The 19,789-nt window shown below is 35.5% G+C and overlaps 1 protein-coding gene across 1 annotated transcript; it reads left to right on the forward strand.

Annotated features, from left to right (window-relative positions):
* Nucleotides 1-590: 590 nt before the first annotated feature.
* LOC128996778 (uncharacterized) lies at nucleotides 591-19,531 on the forward strand. The gene is made up of 6 exons (XM_054422241.1): nucleotides 591-941; nucleotides 3,928-4,120; nucleotides 6,122-6,290; nucleotides 6,640-6,755; nucleotides 11,933-12,052; nucleotides 19,160-19,531. Exons 1-6 carry the CDS (start codon nucleotides 775-777, stop codon nucleotides 19,472-19,474), a joined length of 1,080 nt encoding a protein of 359 aa, XP_054278216.1. The 5' UTR covers nucleotides 591-774; the 3' UTR covers nucleotides 19,475-19,531.
* Nucleotides 19,532-19,789: the final 258 nt, after the last annotated feature.

A 19,789-nucleotide genomic window follows, 5' to 3' on the forward strand; every position in this document is an offset into this window, starting at 1 on the left:
TCTCTAGGCGCTACAATTATGTATTCTCTCCTAATGATCGACCATTTTATTAAATTCAAACTGTCAAGTCACAAGTCAAAGGAGAACGGGAATGGATGGAGTGGGAGGGGACTATTGATATCGCGATGTACTAAATTCTAAAAACAATCGAGCTGTAAAAGTATCGATTTTCCAGTTTCGATATTCGTCAACTAATTTGAGGTGAAAAAATGTTCACCGAAGGCAGTTTGACCTATCACGTATCGTCAAGGAGCTCTCCGCGTAAAGAAGCTCAACCTTGAACAGGTTGTGGGTAGCTTAGGTTATAAAAACTGAATCCCAGAAACAATGTGGGCCATGAGGGCTGAGACCACATGCCTAGATCTGAAGACAAAAGACAATAATCACATGTCTGTATCTATATTTAAAAGAGTAGTTTTTATAATTGATTATTGGGACATTTATATAATCAATGATTTGGTCAATTTCAGAAATCTTCCTTTTCAGTCTGGTCTAGCCGGTCACATGCCACAAATCAAGCTAGGGCTTATGACTGAATTAAAAAGAAGAAAAAGGCATCTAAGTTAATGTTGTGTCGTCTGTCAGTGCACTGCAAATTCGCTTTGTGCTTCTGCGACTGCTAGTTAGTAGGAGTAGGTTAGGTTAATAACTTTTATAAGTTTTCGTATTGTTGTCAGGCAGGACCTATTATTAGAATTGGACATGGATTTGGCAATATTCTTTGGCACAATACTCTAAATTTGTTATGACTTTTGACATACGACTATTTAAATCATGTCATTAGGGGTGCTATGGAACTCTAATATTCTTTCTCTTTATAATAAAGTTTTCATTCATTCAAGGAATCTGTACATATTTAATACTACTAATGCTGCAAACAAATCTCTCTCAAAACAAGGAAAAATATTTAGTAAACTTATTTTTGGAGCAAAAAAGAAAAGGTAAGTAGCCTATGTTGAGCAAATGAACCATAGCCTTAAGTTAGCCTATGTAGCTTTTATTAAAGACCAAATTAAATAATATTATTAGGCTATCAGGGTAGACTTCCGTATCTGTTGGCACAAACAACCGAATGAAATTATCTCTATTCAAAGCCAGTGGCATTTAAAATACCCCCGCCGCAGCAAACCAGCAGACTAAGCGAATTTCCATTTGACTGATTGGATTTACACTGAAATGTCTACATAAAAATATAACATTTATTCCCGATTTAAATAGAATTAGTTTAACAAGTACTTAGGTTTGCTGCATCAGGGAGGGTAAAACTATTTTTTTTTTGTAAAATGTTAATAGTTAGTAAGAAACAAAAAACATTTTCCAAATTTGATCAAAATATGTTCATAAACAAGCAAACTACAACAGTTTACTCATTCTCCATAAGAATAACATGGGAATTTAAAATTTACAAATTTTTGGAATTTTCTCCGTAAACATTAGGCGCATAATAACGCTTCAATATACTAAATTATTTGTTTTTTGAAGCTCTACAAAATGGTATGGAAATAAATTGCTAAATTTTATGTTTTTTGGGTCAAAAATGGGAAAAACCTATTTTTACCCCATAAAACCCCCCGTAAACACCCGTTCCCATGGTCCGATCATGCTGGATCGCGAACTCGTTCGAATAAACTTATGTTTACACGTTTGTACCAAATTTCATCAAAATCGGATCATTTTTGCTCGAGTTATCGTGCTGACACATATATATATATATATATAAATATATAAATATATATATATATATATATGAATTTAAACGGATGGTGTTTTTGGCCTCTAGGGACCTCAAAACGAAAAAAAAAATCGGTCCCGCGTCCAGGTCTTACCATGAGTACTACGGTAATAGCTTATTCCCTATATGGGAAATTCGCTAAAAATAATGGAGTAGGCCTAAATTCAAACACAATTTAGGAAAAATGGTTTAAACCCATTGAAGTTTTGTGGATAAGTTATGCCGAGACTTGAACCCATTCCTCTCGCAAGTACGAGATGCAAACCACTAGGCTAGCAACACACCCTAAAGACACTTGTTTAGGACCCCACTATTGGTTAGTGTGTTAGCTCAAGCTCAGATTAGCCTAACTTAATTGCTGAGCGGCCTGAGCTGGTGCCACAAGTGTTGCATCTGTTACAAAATTTGCTAAGCCAGAAAATTAGTGGTTACTTTCGTATTATACGGAGGCCACCCTTATACAGCACGCTGCGGCGGTTATGTTAGGTTGGGTTATCATAAATATATTTGTAGGACTTTCCTCGTCCAAATCCCTTCCAAGTGGGCCAAGGTCAGGTCTTTGACCGAAGTGCTTGCATCATCTGTCACCTCGCCTGTATCTGGTCCAGTGTCCTGAGTGATGACTCATCTGGTATCCTTTGTTTCACAACGAAACGATAAAGTCCTACAAACATATTTATGATTGCCCAATCTAACATAACCGCCGCAACGCGCTGTATACCTACTTGCCGGAGTGCATGTGGCTGCTAGCGGCAGCTACGTATTGAACTCAATCCACTCCGATATTGCTGCCTTCTGGAAGGCATAACTGGCAGAACTGTAGCCTATGGGTTTAACGGATCTTCTCTAAATTTTCTTTCATCTTATTTAAAAAACCGGAAACAACTAGTAAATTCTAATGGGAAAAAATCACAAGAAAGGGAAGTAACTTGGGGCGTGCCACAGGGATCAGTCCTTGGCCCACTTCTGTTTTTAATTTACATGAATGACCTTCTAATGGCAATAAATAGCCTACTAAAACTATTCTTTACGCGGATGATACAACTTTTTTTCATGAAAACAATAACCAACTTGTACTTCAAAATTTAGTCCAAGTCACAAAATTAAGCACATCCAAAAGGTTTCATGCCAATGGCTTTCTATTGAATGACTGTAAAACTCAAGAAATAAAATTTACATTGAAACATGATTCTGCCTTTAATAATGAAAATAGTGCTGTCACTACAAAATTTTTGGGTCTTCATATTGATAATAAACTATCCTGGAATGAGCATATAAATTATTTGTCTACTAGACTATCTCGAGTAATTTTTCTTCTTGGTCGTCTCAAAGATGTAATTCCAAAGAACTATTTGAGATCGGCTTATTTTGCATATTTTCAGTCTGTAATGAGATATGGATTGATATTCTGGGGTGGGTGTGGAAGAATGAATGAAATTATAATCCTACAGAAGGGGGCTATCAGAGCTATATGAATGGATCAGAGCCAGACGAGCACTGCAAGCCTCTTTTTAAGGATTTTAAGATTCAAACTGTAATAAATTTGTTTATTTATGATCTTGCCCTTTATATATTAAAAAAAACCCATCACCTAAAATTCAATAATCATAATCACAATACCAGATTTAAAAATAGTGCCTTGTTAGAATCACATCGTCTGAGTAAGACTAGCAAGAGCCACATAGTGTTATCAACTAAAGTATACAACCTTTTAAAACACAATATTGATGCTTATCCGCATGAAAAATTCAAGTCGTTGTTTTATAATTGGCTATAACCCTGCTGCTAACCTGTTGCTTTATCAGGTCCTTATATTGTTGTTTGTTTAGTCATATGTACATATTTTAGTTATTAAGCCCTATTGTTTTTTCAAAATATTGGAAGTGTTTTTGATTTTGTTTTGTTTGACGATTGATGTATAATCATGATTTTGACTTTGTCGATGATCTAATGGATCCTTATGACAAATAAAGATTATTATTATTATTACTCAAAGGCTGCTAATTTTAATCAATGTCAAATTTGGACAGTAAGTCAATTAAAGTAGGGCATGTTCTTTTCAATTATGAAATTATTTTTAGTCTCGGGTAAAAAAAAATCCTTCTAAAATAATTGGCCTCTGTATAATACGAAAGTACCTAAAAGTGTCTTGATATTTTAAGACTGTAAGTTATCTGTTTTTCTTTTTATATTAGAAAATTTATCTTCGATCAATCACAAGGACCAGCTGGAAACAAACTTAGCGTGGGTCAACATTTGAAATACAACAAGGAGAATAGCAGGAGGATTGCGGTTTTAAACACACTTTTTATGAAGCACATTTCCGATCTTCTAGTCACTGGCAACATAGGGGTCGATGTGATTGGCAGAGGCTTAGAAATATCTAGAGTAAGTACAGAAAATAATATGAATATACATCTATATATATAATACGCTAAGCCGATTTTTGTGAACAGAACTCCTCCCTCATTTTTGGACCGATTTTGATGATTAAAGTGTCAAAAAAATTGCCCTGATCTGTAGTTTTGCAAAGTGTTTTTCGTTTTTTGATATCTTTATTAGTTTGGGCAGGATCTTCCATCAAAGTTGAGTTTTCTCCCATAAGATTAACATGAGGGAATCTAAATATTAAATTGGAAACTTTGTATCCACTAATTTGAGAGAACGGCTGGGCGTAGAAACTTGGTAGAGGTGTCCAAAGAAAGGTCTTGGTCTGTAGATGAGTTATCAAAAGAAAAACGAAGTAAATTCGCTTAGGGCTCTGCCCTAGAAGCCTTTAAAAATCCCTCCACAGATTTGTTTACATTTTGGTCATGTGGATAATACTTTTTAATAAAACAGCTGTTAATTTTAAAATTGTATTTTAAACAACACACATTTATTGGGAGTTACTGAATTGTCCAAAAGAAGTATTTGCAATGTTATTTTCTGATTTTAAAATTGATTTTCTTCTGTATCATGTCATGTGTTCCAATATAAAGTTCCATTACAAAATCAGTGGAAAATCCTTTTATAACACTAACTCTTACAATTATTTCTTATAGAACTATCTTCTATCTATTTTACTGGTTGATTTCTGCCTCTTTCACACCTTTTCCCTATATTTTATCATATTTTTCTAGACGGATCATCATAGGTTCATGAGATTATTGTCATACTGTACATGCTTTCAATCATTAGAAAAATCTTCGATTGTGTAATACAATACAAAATAATACAAGTGCAGGCGAAGGGCAGGTGCCAAATTGAGCCGTGTCCATATTTAAAAAATGAATAATGGTTTACAGCAACTGGATAAAACATTTTACAATATTTATTTAGAAATATGTGCATGATTTAGAAAGTCATTAAGCTGGAAAACTGCAATATACTGCAGACTTTTCAGAGAGGTTACTTCGATTACAGGTAACAACCAATTAACATTATTTTTTGCTTTTTGGAAACGCCACATTACTATGTCATTTGTATTATTTTTTCCCAATGAAGCTGCACAACTATATAAATGAGGAGGCCCCTAAAGTTCAAGAATAAAAGCCAACTTCACTTCATGTATATTCCACTACACCTAACATTCCGTAGAGAGATTATATTGACAACTTTATGTAACTTATAAGGCTGAGACAACTAACTGACATCCCCCATGTCAAGGACAGCTTTAACAGTAACCCCACAACCAATTTCTCAAAACTGTGCTAGAGGGTTATTCATTGGCTTAGAAGTACGATACAAACTGACGCGACGTGACGAAGGAAAAATCAAACTTACACTGTAACGGATATACCTCTCTTTGAAGTTAGAACGTGTCTTCCCAACAAACAGATTTCTTCTTCAAATAAAATCATAGATTAATCTGCATTACACCGATGAAATCATGGAAGTGTTTAAGTACAAAGATACATCAATACGATTTTAATACTATTTAAAGGTTCTTCCAAACGAAGAGATACCAGATAGCATACTAACAACTCTGATGACGTACAGTATGGGAAATATTTTATTCATTGAATGATCAACCATATTTGGTAACTAACACAATTAATTTCATTATTGTTTTTACACTTATTAATCTTTAAACATTGCTAAATGCTCAAAATATGTATAATTTCACTCAATTTATCGCAGTTAGATGAATAAGTGTAAGCCTTGAAAATAACCGTCGATTTCGACGGGTTTCACCTAGTTGTGTATATTTTACTTTAGTTACATTCAATGCTGTGAACTTTCTTGGAGAAAATTCAGGGTTGTGGTAACCTAGCTATTAAATTTATTTATTTATTCACTCAATTAAAGGTATTATAATCTAATACAAGTTGTTTCAAGAACATTCGAGTAACAAAAATAAAATATACAAAAATATGTAAAAATTTAACAAATTAACATTGTTTGCAGATTTCTATGAACCCGAACTTCAATCAGCTGAATGTATTCTGGGGCTGTAACAAGGATGAGAATGTAGCAGATCTTGAAAGTGTCTTACCAAATGTCGGCTATACCTTGAGACATGAGCTGAGCCAGCTGAAAGTAATTGGAGTTGTCCCGAGAATACTTTTCATTAAAGGTATGAAACGTACCTAGGTAATTAGAAGCTCAACAATGTAAGTTTCTATTAGAAAATAGATTAAAATAGACAAATAATACATAAACAGAGATATTTTTTAGCCGTTAGGTCTTTCTTCAGTAGTAGCATTGACTATTGGATACAGAAGTTGTTGTATTAATAGTCAAAGGTAGTTGACTGTTCTGGTTGGGAGTTCTTGCTCAGCAAATTCTGTGATTATGTTTTATTTGTGGATTTTGTCCGTCCGTTAGCAAATTTTTATAGAGGGTTATTAATAGAGATCCAAGTAATCTAAATTTATTTTAAAAATGTAGGATAAGTTGTCCTGACTTTAACAAAACTATTTCAGACAAACACTTCACGGATGGAGCAAAAGTAGACTATCTCCTACGCATAGCAGACTTCGGAGATGATCATGAACCAAAAGAGCTAGAGTCTGACTTTAAAATTGATTCTACTGTTTCTGTAAGTAGCCTAATTCAATTTAACACGTTCACTGCGTTACGAGATCCCGGGGTCTCGTATCGCACCTAGCCCGTGGTGCGGGACCGACAACTTGCTATTTTTCCGTAAATTACGACATTGATATTTTGGCCTACGATTATCGTAAAGAAATGAAACTTGTACATAAATAATGTATTTTTATTGCTGAAACAGCTAGCATTCATGAAACAAACGAGATACATAGATCTCGTAACGCACTGAAGTAATAAACTTTTACTTTATTACGATACGAGACCTCTGGATCTCGTATCAAAAATAGTTGCTCCAAGCGCCACAGGTGGCGATAGTAGTCTAACATCAACAGAGAGCGCTAGGGTTATTTGTTGATATATTGAAAGCTAACCTAATCATTGCGTTTTAGTGTGGTTAACTGTGTGTACACTGTTTATTGAGTTTTTGTAAGTATGTTTTCGTCTGATGAGGACAACCCTGACGACCCTCAAGTCCCTGACGATCCTGCTAAGGTGTACAATACGCGTAAACGACCAAAACTTATTGTTGTGAATGCCAGTAATAGTGCTTTCTTGGAACAACTGGTTACGGAAGGATTGGATGGGCCGGTCCCTAGTAGTGCATTATCCGAAAGTAGTGACGATGAGCAAGAACTATGTGATTTCGATGGAAGCGATATTGAAGATCCTGACTATGTACCATCATCGGACGATGCTTTGTCAGGTGGCGATGGAGAAAACGATGAAGATGACAACTGCGAGATGGATGTGACAGCGATGACGGATGGGAGAACATTTCGTCAAGATTGTGACCAACGCCGTAAACTAACCGGCAGACATCTTGTCAACCACACACTCGGCGGAGGCGGAGACGATTGGACAATGGGCGAAGGCGGGGACGACAGGGCAGTCGGCGGAGGCGGGGACGATGGAACAGTCGGCGAAGGCGGCGAAGATGGAACAGTTGGTGGACGAGGTGAGGAAGATGGAACAGTCGGTGGAGGTGGTAGGGGCACGATCACGACCTCAGGTGGTACCAGCACATCGGAAGGACCTGACATAAACCAATTCGGGTGCTGTTGGGTCGAAGACAAATCACCTTTTACTTTACCTGAGACAGTTTATTTTGAAGAGTTTTGTGGAAATTCAAAAGTGAACATTAACGTTGACAACCCTGCTTCACCTATTGATATTTATCTCCACTTTCTAGACGAAGAGCTCTGGGACTACATGGCCCAAGAAACAAACAGGTATGCTTTATCAATTTTTATCATTTAACCAACCTTCTGCAAAATCAAGGTCTAATGATTGGCTTCCCACAACATCTGCTGAAATGAAAAAATTCGTAGGTATTATGATTTGTATGGGCCTAGTTCAACTGCCGCGCATCAATTTGTATTGGTCTAAGAATCCGTTATATGGAAACCCGTTGATTAAACAAACCATGACGAGAGACCGCTTCTTGTTGATAAAGAAGTTTTGGCATTTTGTGAATAATGAACGGATTCCTGACCAAAATGAATAAGGCCCATAAGTATGGAGTATAAGCTGTGTACAGTTGACGGCTATACACTTAAAATGATTTTGTATGCTGGGAAGAGCACAAACAGCCCCCATGGGCACACCTATGGTGTGGTTTTAGATCTAATGGGGGATTTTGAAAGTGACGATGTCCTGATTGAAGGATTTCTCAACAAAGGAAGGACCTTAATAACTGACAACTTTTACACTGGCATACCCATCGTCGAAAAACTCCTAGAACTGAAACGAGGATGTGTGGAACAGTAAATGTGAACAGAAAGGGATTGCCTAAAGGATTGAAAACTAAGTTGAAAAGGGGCCAATGCATCATGGTACAAAAGTGGTAAAATGGACGGATAAAAGAAACGTGACAATGGTGTCATCATCCCCTAATCATGACAGTACCCTAGTAAATTCAGGGAGAAGAAATAGAACAAATGAGCCGATACTGAAGCCTAAGTGTGTGCTTGACTATAATAACGTGAAGAAGGGAGTTGACTACAGTGATCAGATGTCGTCATACTTACTACACAACGTTACGAAGAAATCTCAAGTGGTATAAAAAAGTTGCCCTTGAGCTCATTACGGGAACCACATTGGTGAACTCGTGGGTTATTTACGGGAAGCTGAACAACGACAAAATGCCTGTGCTTAAGTTTAGGGAATCAGTTGCTTTAAGCCTAATGGGCCTGGACGAGGCTCCTGTAAGACATATGACACCACCACAAAGAAAGAGGCCAGCTCATTCTCTCAGCAAATCAGAGGGTGAGGGAAAGAAGAAAAGGCATCGTTGCAGAGGATGCTATGAGAAACTAAGGAAAACATCCTCTTCAAGAGAGGCTGATAAGAAAACCAAAACAGTGAACACCTTCTGCAAAGACTGTCCAGACCAACCCTTTTTTTGCCTGGAATGTTTCAATGAGAAACATGTGTAATTTTAATTTTAGTATTCAGTGTCTTTGAGAACATCAACATTTTATTCATATGAAAAATATAAGAATCTTGAAGGGCTTATTTGACAAAATATTTTATAACCTAATATTATTATAATAATTATAATAATTATTATAATTATTATAACCTAACCTAACCTAACCTAACCTAACCACAGTATATTTCTTTAGATATTTTCATTCAACACTTAAAACATTGGAATTTTTATTTTGTATAATAATATTACACATTTTTACTATATTGCAATCCATGTTTTAAAATTGTAATGGAATAAATAATGTGCAAACATATTATTCATTTATATTTTTTTAACCTAGAATCAGCCATGAGAAAACGTATTATTATAAAAAGTTTAATTTTATATCTATAAAGTGATCAAATATTAATTTTATTGCAGTCGATTATTAGGAATTAGGATATTTGTAAATAAATAGAAATCACATGTTGTATTGTAAATAAATACAAATAAATTATGAAGTATTACAAATGTGCGATACGAGATCTCGGGGTCTCGTACAATGATGTCATATTCAGTTCCTGGGCTGGCTGAAGATTGTCAACATTGTACTGGTTCAAATAAACAAACACAGAGCGCCCACTCTCCATTTATTTCGAGGTTATGATGCGCAAAAGATTACTGCGCAACGTAATCTCGGGGTCTCGTATCGTACCTGGGTAATCATAGCGGACGAGACCTATAGATCTCGTAACGCACCAGTGTAATAATGCGGGAAAATATATAACGCAGTGAACGTGTTAAGACACTCAACATCTAATCCATCTATAATTCTATTATAAATTTGAGGTGGTGTCTATCTGTCTGTCTGGGCAGCTGTCACGACTAAAATACTAAACCGATATGCCTGCAGCCAAAATTAAGCACAAAGATGGTCCACATATCTAGGAATATATCTATCTACTTCCCTGAGTCCCTCTTGGGCTACGCCCCTTGGATGTCCAAAGTTTAAATATTGGTTTCCATGGAAGCATGAGAAAATTCACAATGTTTACATTAAAATTTAAACAATCAGAACTGCCAAATGCTCATTTCACAATTTCAGACAGCTGATCCATAGAAATAAATATATTTTACACAATAATTATGTGGTAGGATTATTTAATCTAAAACTTTATCATAGAATATGTATTCTAAATCTATTTCAATGAAAATTATGAACCTGATTTTCCTTCCCGTTGCGAAGCACGGGTACAGCAGCCACTGTAGTTCCTTATGAAGTTTGTGATGTTATCAGTTTCAAGAACTTGTTATAATCAAGTTATCATTTTTTTTGCCTTGTGTTCTTGATTGAAGTCCATATTTATTCAATCCTACTATCCTACTAATATTATAAATGAGAAAGTTTGGATGTATGTTTGTGACAAGTAAACGTGAAAAATACTGGTCGGATCGGGCTAAAATTTGGTGTGATGATAGTTCACATTCCCGATTAACATATAGACGCATTCTTATCTCAAAAGTCCTTTCGGGCTCCGCCCCAGTGGACCTGGAGTTTCCCATGTTAACCTTATGAGTAATCATATTTAAAAGGAATAAAAGAATTTTGTCAGCTGTTTCAACTACACAAGTTGGTTCTATGATATTAAATAGCATTAAAAAGTTATAAGGTTTACCAACAGGGTGCAGTACTATTAACTTTTTTGCATTTTGTGTCCTCTTCCAGTTGCAAAGCACGGGTACAACAGCTAGTAATGCATATTTTCAGGGTCACGCTAAAATACAAAAATCCATTATACTATTTAGAACTGTTTGTGAGTCACTGTCCTTTCTTCACATCACTAAGATTACACGTGATGAGGTGGTGGCAGGTGTGGGTCGAAAGTTCCATAGCGGGAGGTTCACTTCCATCATAATGCACAAAACGATCAATTTTGGACTGGTTTTCCCGAATTGTACCTGCAATGTTGCCTGTTTTTACAGGATTTCCAGATCGGATGGATTTGGTTTCTATTTCATAAACAGTTTTTAAAATGATGCAATTGTTAGAATCTTCTTTGATCTAACAATTACAAAAAACAGCACAGGAAAAGTAATTATCAGAATATTCAGAATAATATAGAAAACCCACGGCAATAGGATCTCCTGACACCAGCTGACTAACCATCCACACAATCAACAAATAGCAGCGTTTCAATATTTTACTTCTCAACTATAACCTCGTTAACCAGGAATATGAATAAGAAAAGAACATAACAAAAACATTAGCAATAAACGGATTCAATCCCACCATAATCAACATAAAAAAATGGAAATGGAAATAAAACACATATCTGAAAATGAAACTAGAACCATAAACCTTGATCCGAAACTAAAACACATACTAACTGATTTCACTGACGAAATATCCAGGGAAATCGGTAAAGCTTTAAAAAACCTGGCTAAGCACTTGCATTTAACAAGTCAAGAGGTACACAACCCAATACCACTATGCAACATTACAAATTAAACCCACCCAACAGAAAAGGATAGAGCTGTATACAAAACAACTTTTAAATCCCTCTGTACCAAATAATACATTGAGCGCTTTTTGGAACACGTATCGGTGCAGGAAATGTGTCCAAAAAATGTGTCGTTCTGGGAGCCCTGGCGACATTATGAATGTATTATCTACTACTGTTATAGCTTTTAACAAATAGTAACTGATTATTTGTACAGAAACTGAGATTTGAAAACAACTGTTTTTATTCTTTCAGCCTCAAAGTAAATCAAGTCAAGAACAAACAGTAGAAGAAATACCTGTAGAAGATGTAGAAGTAATGCCACCAATGAGTCAAGATACTTTCAATCTGGACCATCAATACATTATGCATAAGGTAGTACAAGATTACAACACTTTGTATGCTTTTATGGCGGGTTCCAGATTATTCAGTAACAATTTTTCATATTGTCATTGTTGGTTTTGCCAAGCCTTAGAATCAGCAAGTATAACATAAGTTTATGACAACCATTGTCAGTGCAGCTTCCAAAGCACTATATACTATCTACTATTCAATTTGAATTTATGTTCAGTATGTTCAGTTTGTTTCGCTGTCAATTTAAGGATCAGTAGGCCTACAGTGTAATTGAACAATTATTTTTCAATTCTATTCTAATAATTAGAAATTTTAATGAACCATCTAGAATAAATAATATGCTTGGCTCTGAGTTTATAATAAATGTAAATACTTAAGAATTATGATATCAAAACATTTTAATTAAAAATAAAATGTAGAAAGGATAAATAAACATGACTACAAACCAAGCTTATAATCAGCTTAGTTAAGCTTAGCTAAGCTTAAGACTCAAGAAAGGTATTGAGATGCCAATGGTAAAAGAATGTTTAATTCACTCTTTACTCTTGAAAAGTCCTGCATTCAGTGACCCCCTCCCCCCCTTTTGCCAATGCAATTATGTAAAATAAAAAATAAAAACAATTACCGGTACTATATTTGGCAGAACCAAACCCCAAGATATTCATTCTCTAGTTAAAGTATGGCAGCTTATTTATAATATCTACTGCGACACAGCCCAATTCTCAGTTTTCTGATAAAAAAAAAATAACAATCGTCAATTACATTTTATAAAAGGGTTGTCTGTAAATTAAGGTTTCCAATGAGCTCCAAACAAGCTAGGCCTAATTCAAATTTGACACCATCATCGCTGTGTTCTTTACTTGTCCCGCTGGTATTTTTACTGATTCTTATCTGTATGAGATGAATAGTTTCGTTGCAGTAGTTGTGTAAGAAACTCGACTCCCCTGCCAAGTATGAATTATCTGATTTAAATTGCTCGCTTGGTCGCAACTGGAGCTCATGTTATTGGCATTTAACAAATCCAATCAAATGTGTAATAAATTCAAACCAAAAGCAGTAAAGGGTGGCCAAAAAAACCGGAAGTTTTTAAAATAATCGTTTCTTATTAGTTTTTGTGTGAATCATAAATTGTATTAAATAAAATTGTTCATAGACTTTTCCAATGTAAGAAACACACTATTTACTGAACATATTTGGCTACACTTGTCTGATGCCTTATACTAATAGAAAACAATGTCAGTCAGGTGGAGTCCACTTTCATCCATGCCGGTTTGTATCATGCTCTTGAATTATTCCATTACATGTATGAGCATTTCACTGCCGCCATTAATTGTTGCCACTTCCTAATGAAATGCATCCATAAGCTTCATTAACGTTAGGGGTTTTTGAGTTTAGACTCAAAATCGTTTGACCTTTGGACCCCAGTATATCACGAAAACATAAAATAACCCTTCTTAGAAACATAATAGGCCTACACACCACGGCCGTTGAATAATGAGCCAAGATGTCGGTGCATCTTGTTGAAAATAAACATAGGGGTTGATCAAACATTGCTGTCACGTCAAAAAAGTGCTTTAGCATATAAACACATATGAATCAAATCATACCAAAACCATTTCAACATCGATAGCATCCTAACAGTTATTGTTTCGCCCAGGTGGCTTATTTTTCCCAATAGATACCAATTTCTCAAATATTGTTATTCGAGCTGAGGATTTTATTTTAGCTGGAAACTATGAATATCTATTTTTGGGTCGAAGATGATAGGGAACTAAAAGAATTTGCTGTGCTCCCGTGAGTCCCGTGATAGCCTCGTTATTTCGCACATACTCACCATAAGCAAAAATACAGTGTTTAACGTCTGATAATTTATGGCTAACACTCTAACTGACACAATACACAGAAATGAATGACACCCCTCCCCCCCCGTGACATTGCGACAATAACTTCCACGCCTATAATTTATCATTTTTTAAACGTCCAGTTACGGTCGGCAGGGCCGTCCCTAGGGTTGGCGGCGCCCGGAGCAAACGTGGTCGTGGCGCCCCCTCCTCCCCCTAGTAATAGTCGCATTCGCATATTTTTAATACTATGTTAATACAAATAGCCGTGCCGCAGCGCCCCCTCAGCTGTGGCGCCTGCGGCAGCTTGCCCCGGTTGCCCCCTTCGGACGGCCCTGCCGGTCGTTCACCCTGTATACAACAATCCTATCCTACAAACCTCTTAGATGTCAATCTTTTGAATTTGTTGTGTGATTTGCTCTAGTGATTCATTTTTACACTAGTGTCCCTGTTGCTCGAAATCGAGCAATTGCTAAGTATTACAGGCGTTATTTTAAAACGAATAACAGTCATATTTTTTTATGACTATAAAAGATTCGGCTCAAAGATTATGGAATACTCAAGATGTACATAACAGATCGATATAATCAACATTTCTTGTAAATATCTCATTTTTCAAAAGCTGATTTTGTTTTTTAGTGTTTATAACACACATTATTTCTATTTCTTCCCCTTGGTGGTGTTCTATGACTTTCCTATGTTTCCATAGTTTGCAAATCGTCTCTTTCAATGATTACTAAGAAATGCAGCACAGTGTTAATTCAGTTTTCTTTTTAGTATATCAATTTATCCAGGCTCTCTCGTTTTTTCCCATTGTAATAATTACGCCAACCCAAATTCAAATAGTAACTATTTCATTTAAACCGAGTAAGTAAATGTTTGTGGCAAACTAACTGTTAAATTAGCAAACTTATTGACTGTTTACAATTAACATATGTTCTTCTTCTCACTTTTAATTTCTGACAACAGCTGGAGTTTCATAACAATATTTGTTTCCCATGTTAATCTTATGGAGAAATACAAAACTTTAAAGGGCCCCAGGGCCTCACCCTCTAATTATTTCCCTAAAAAGAGAAGTTTTCGGTTCAGTAGTTTCGGAGGAGTAATTGTCACAAAAAACCTGCTTGCGTATTAAATAAGTACTAGTTGCTCTGCCCGTGCTTCGCTACGGGGGTGAGAATGCAGAAAAGAATAATTTGGTTTTACTTTAAGATACTTAGGTGTGCTATTCCCGTAAATTCTGACGTCACTTGGATTGCAAACAAAAGATCACCTGATTGTAACTGTCATTTTGGTATGTGTTTGTTTTGATTTGATTGTTATTGTTTTTGTAATGTTTTCAAAATAGTGGAATGGCGATTTGTGCATTTTCCGGTTGTAAAAATTACTATCGCAAAACTAAAGACTCCCAAATAAAATAGTATAGATTTACAGAAAATGATTATCTAAAACGACAGTGGTTACGATCGTGTGGTCGGTTTGGCATTAATGTGAAAAACGCACGGGTCTGTTCGGAACATTTCGTAACACCTTTAAAATTCGTAACCGCGTTTTAAGAAATCGGATAACAACTTAAAATGTAATGATCGACAAACCCTTTCTAAAACTGAACTGAACAACGTTAAACTTTCATTTTATTGTATAAGTGACTGTTAAAAGTATCGAATTCAATATATTGTGGTTATAAAAGTGAACAACCTCTCATTAAAATAGAGTTCATTTTAGTCGGTAAAGGTTTAATTAAAAATTAGGTTTATTGTTATAATTCAACTAGGATACAATACATAAGACAAAATACCCTAAGTCATGGCATAAAAAAACAAACAAGACATTGCAGTACTGTACAGTGTGTGATAGTTGTAGGCCTACAATAAAGACAGTGTTCAATAGTTACTAATTAGCCTAGTTATGATTGTTAAATTTCTAACTCTATGACTTTTTAAATATTTAACATTGAAAATTACAAACATTGGAATAAATATCAAACAAACTTTTAAACACTCATTAAAACTTTTTGTTTTCTTACAGGCTCGTCTACCTTTTTAACTTCTTTAACTTATTTGTCATTTTTTTCCTTCCTTCCTCAAATGCAGCATTAGAGTTTGTGTTGAGGTGCTTTATTCGTATATAAGTTCTAACTTGTATCAGTCGTAACGCCGCTTCATCGGGGATATTTGGATACAATTCTTTGGTTTTAATCACTTTATCAAACACTTTGTTTATTATACCACGCTCTTTGCAAACACATTCACCATGAATTTCATTGAATGCATTTTCAATCTGTCTGGCAAAGCCTAAGAAATCGTCTGAAGGGACGCTTAACCCCCCTTTGGAAACAGTCTCGATCCACTGCTGAGATGTTTCTGGATCAACGCTCAATATGTGGCTTGAGGGTGTTCCCAGGTGGGGATATTTTTTCTTCAACTTAAATGCGACATAACCAGCCACATATCGCAGTCCTTCGTCCCCTATGATGTCTGCTGGTTTTGACTCTGGAGGTATTATGAATGACAGATCTAGAGACAAATCTTCTTCGTCATCGTCCATATCGTCATCTGGAGGCGTTGTAAGCACAGTGCCTAAAATCTTTGCGCTTTGGCAGAACTCCATTTCAACTCCTTCGCAAGCTGTAGGTACATATGTTTCAAAGGTTGAAACCAAGCACGTTTCATCATCCGGTTGGACATTTCCTTTCACAGCAAAGGCTGTAGAGGAATGTTTGCCTAGGATATACCATCGTAATCTATACGAGAACTGCATTGGATCTGGGTGGTCATACGCCCTACCCATACTTCTTATGTAGGAGAAGAAGTTTTCCAAGACATCTTGGTTCAGTTTTGATGTAATTATAAATTTAGTTTTATATCTTTTGTGTAGATCATCAAACATATCTTTGAGTGATTTATTCGTGATTAGAATTCCTTTTTGGAATGGCAGTAAGGATTTCTTTCCAAATACTAATATGGTTGAAATGAACTGAGACATATTATCCAATATGTTAGTCTGTTTCTCGATCTGAACACCAAATGCACATTTCTCAGGAATCTTGTGATTTGGTATTTGGGAATTAAGTACATCAAACCAATCATTAAATAACCCAATCATTTCAGAAGTGAGCTTCCAGTTAGGATCCGTCAATAGACCTTTTTCTCCTAAGAATTCCACAGCCTTAGAGGTACAGTTTGACATTAGTTGGGCAGCCAGTTTGACGTTTTGTTTATTTTTGACATGTATGTGGTCACTTTTCAGCTTGAAAGCAACTTTTAAGTCGGAATCTTGAAGCTCCATAATTTCTTCAAGACACTTAGAGGTTATGTGAGTTCCGTCAACAGTAATGAACCCTTTGTTCAAAAAGTGATTTCTAGCCAGTTTCAAGAGGTGTGGAGCGTCACCAAAAACGTAAATGTTTCTTGATTTGTCGAAAGGATTTGGAAAATAAGTTTTATTTGTAGTTATTCCTAATGAATTCCAAACTGCTCGGTTTTCACCGCCCAAATCGCACGTTACTGATACAATTTTGTATCCAGTCTTTTCAACTGAAGTGATTATCTCATTTAGAGTTCCAAGCGTCATTGGTTTGTCAAACTCGTAGTAAACAGGTTGCTTCCACTTTCCTGTTAGTCCTCTGATAAATGCGACTTGCACTTGCTCATGAGGACCAACAATCTGTTCATTTATTTTATCGAAACCCATTCGACCACTCACACTCATTTCGTCAAATGAAAGACATGTGAGTTTTTGAAATTCGGTCATTGTCTTAGCATATTGTTCAAGGACCAGTAACACATGTCTCATTATTCCTGGCAAACATTCAAATTTGGAGGCCCATTTTCTGAGAGTGCTCAAAGCAGGAAGAGGGTAATTTAATTTGCTTCGCATGTAGCGGTAAGCTTTTGCACTTATCGATCTGAGGCTGATGGCGCAAGCAATGTCCTCGTTTGACCAACGGACCCGTTTTTTCGGATTTAATAAAACTTTTATTTGTCCTGGTGTAAAGACTTTGGACAACACAGCAGTTAATTTCTCATCTTTATGTTTACACTGAGCATTTAGTTCTTTCATTTCTTCGTACAAAGAAGATTTTTCTAAAACTGTTTTACAAACTAAAGATTTCATTTCTTGTTTTAGTTTTTCGTTTTCGTTTTCTAGATGTTCAATTTTTTGTGACATTAATCTCAATTTTTCTTGCAAATCTTCAATTTCGTTAGGTAAAGTTTGGTGTTGGATTTCAATATCATTTGATGACGATTCTTCTGTTGTTTGTGAGGTTGCCAAAGTGTTCTTCGTTTCCAAAGTGCCATTTTCGTTTGATTGTTGGATCTTCAAAGTTGGAATTGCATCTTTTTTTAGGTTCCTAAAATTGGTTGGTTTATAATTTAGAATTTTGAATTTTAAAGGTGTTACGAAATTGTCCTCAGTAAAATGTTCCGAACAGACCCGTGCGTTTTTCACATTAATGCCAACCCGACCACACGATCGTAACCACTGTCGTTTTAGATAATCATTTTCTGGAAATCTATAATATTTTATTTGGGAGTCTTTAGTTTTGCGATAGTAATTTTTACAACCGGCAACTGCACAAAACGCCATTCCACTATTTTGAAAACATTACAAAAACAATAACAACCAAATCAAAACAAATACATAGCCTATACTAATTTGACAGTTACAATCAGGTGACCGTTTGTTTGCAATCCGAGTGACGTCAGAATTTACGGGAATAGCACACCTATGTTTTTTCCTTCCACCATGATAATATACTATAAGGAACAGTTACAACACACTTACCAGGAAAAACATATAGGCAAAGGCTCAATCGTACCTATTGATTATTTAAATGAATATCTCTTAATTTATTACAGTACCATCATTTTATAGAGTGTATATCATTTAAAATATATGCAAAAGTTTAACTCATTGACCACATGGCACCAAGAAACAATTCTCCTTGTAAACAAATTAAATTAAATAGCAGAACAGCATTTCTGACAACAGCTGGAGTTTCATAACAATGTTTGTGTCCCATGTTAATCTTATGGAGAAATACAAAACTTTGAAGGGCCCCAGGGCCTCACTCTCTAATTATTTCCCTATAAAAAAAGTTTCCTGCACAACTTCATGTTACGCTCTTTACAATGACACCAAAAACATGTCAATCGGTTCAGTAGTTTCGGAGGAGTAATTGTCACAAAAAATCTGCTTGCGTATTAAATAAGTATATAGATAGATGCCTAAATAAAAAAATCAGATTTTAAAAACAATGTTTAACGTTAGTTCTACTTTTCAGATTTTGAAAAGAATGCAGAAATCCAGAGCCATTCACAGGTTCGAACCGAATTTAGCAATTGATAGCGATGGTCACAGTATCACATCCAACACACTAGAGGTGGCGGATATGACGAAAGAGGAGAGAAAAGAGGCTTTGTCAAGGTTTATTCTGTCACGTAAAATTTTAAGAGAGAAGAAGATGAAGAATAAATACAGTTGTGATAGAGAGGTTAATTTAACAAACGAAACAGCCAGTGAAGATATTGAAGATGAAGATTATGATGTGGACGATTATGTAGAGGAGGATTTTGAAGAGGAGAAATTTAGAGGATAGTCTCGGAATTAGTTTAGTTGTAAATACTGCAAATAAATATATGTGTATATATTCTGATTTTGATATTTTTAGTTTGACTCCGTTTTCTCTTAGATATTTACATTAAATAGTTCAGTTTAGAATAATTAATCACTACAACAACATTATTAACAAGTCAACATTTTACTTAACAGCTGTTTACATTTTAAGCCCCAAAAGCTGATATATTCATTACTAACAGAGTACCCGTCCTTCGTACGGGGTTGGCAAATAAGTATAAAATGCTTATTGCAGTTATACTCGATCTTTGCGTTTGCAATGTGAGAAGACACGGTT

Source organism: Macrosteles quadrilineatus, unplaced genomic scaffold (assembly GCF_028750875.1).
Source record: "Macrosteles quadrilineatus isolate MER2022 unplaced genomic scaffold, UCM_ALF_1.0 Scaffold_6__1_contigs__length_79288215, whole genome shotgun sequence".
Lineage (NCBI taxonomy): Eukaryota > Metazoa > Arthropoda > Insecta > Hemiptera > Cicadellidae > Macrosteles > Macrosteles quadrilineatus.

Bases quoted from the DNA above. Each gene is read 5' to 3' on its own strand.
- LOC128996778 (XM_054422241.1), top strand. From the start codon at position 775: ATGTCATTAGGGGTGCTATGGAACTCTAATATTCTTTCTCTTTATAAT. The intron at 942-3,927 runs GTAAGTAGCCTA...TTTTTATATTAG, and splicing joins TTTGGAGCAAAAAAGAAAAG to AAAATTTATCTTCGATCAAT. The intron at 4,121-6,121 runs GTAAGTACAGAA...CATTGTTTGCAG, and splicing joins GAGGCTTAGAAATATCTAGA to ATTTCTATGAACCCGAACTT.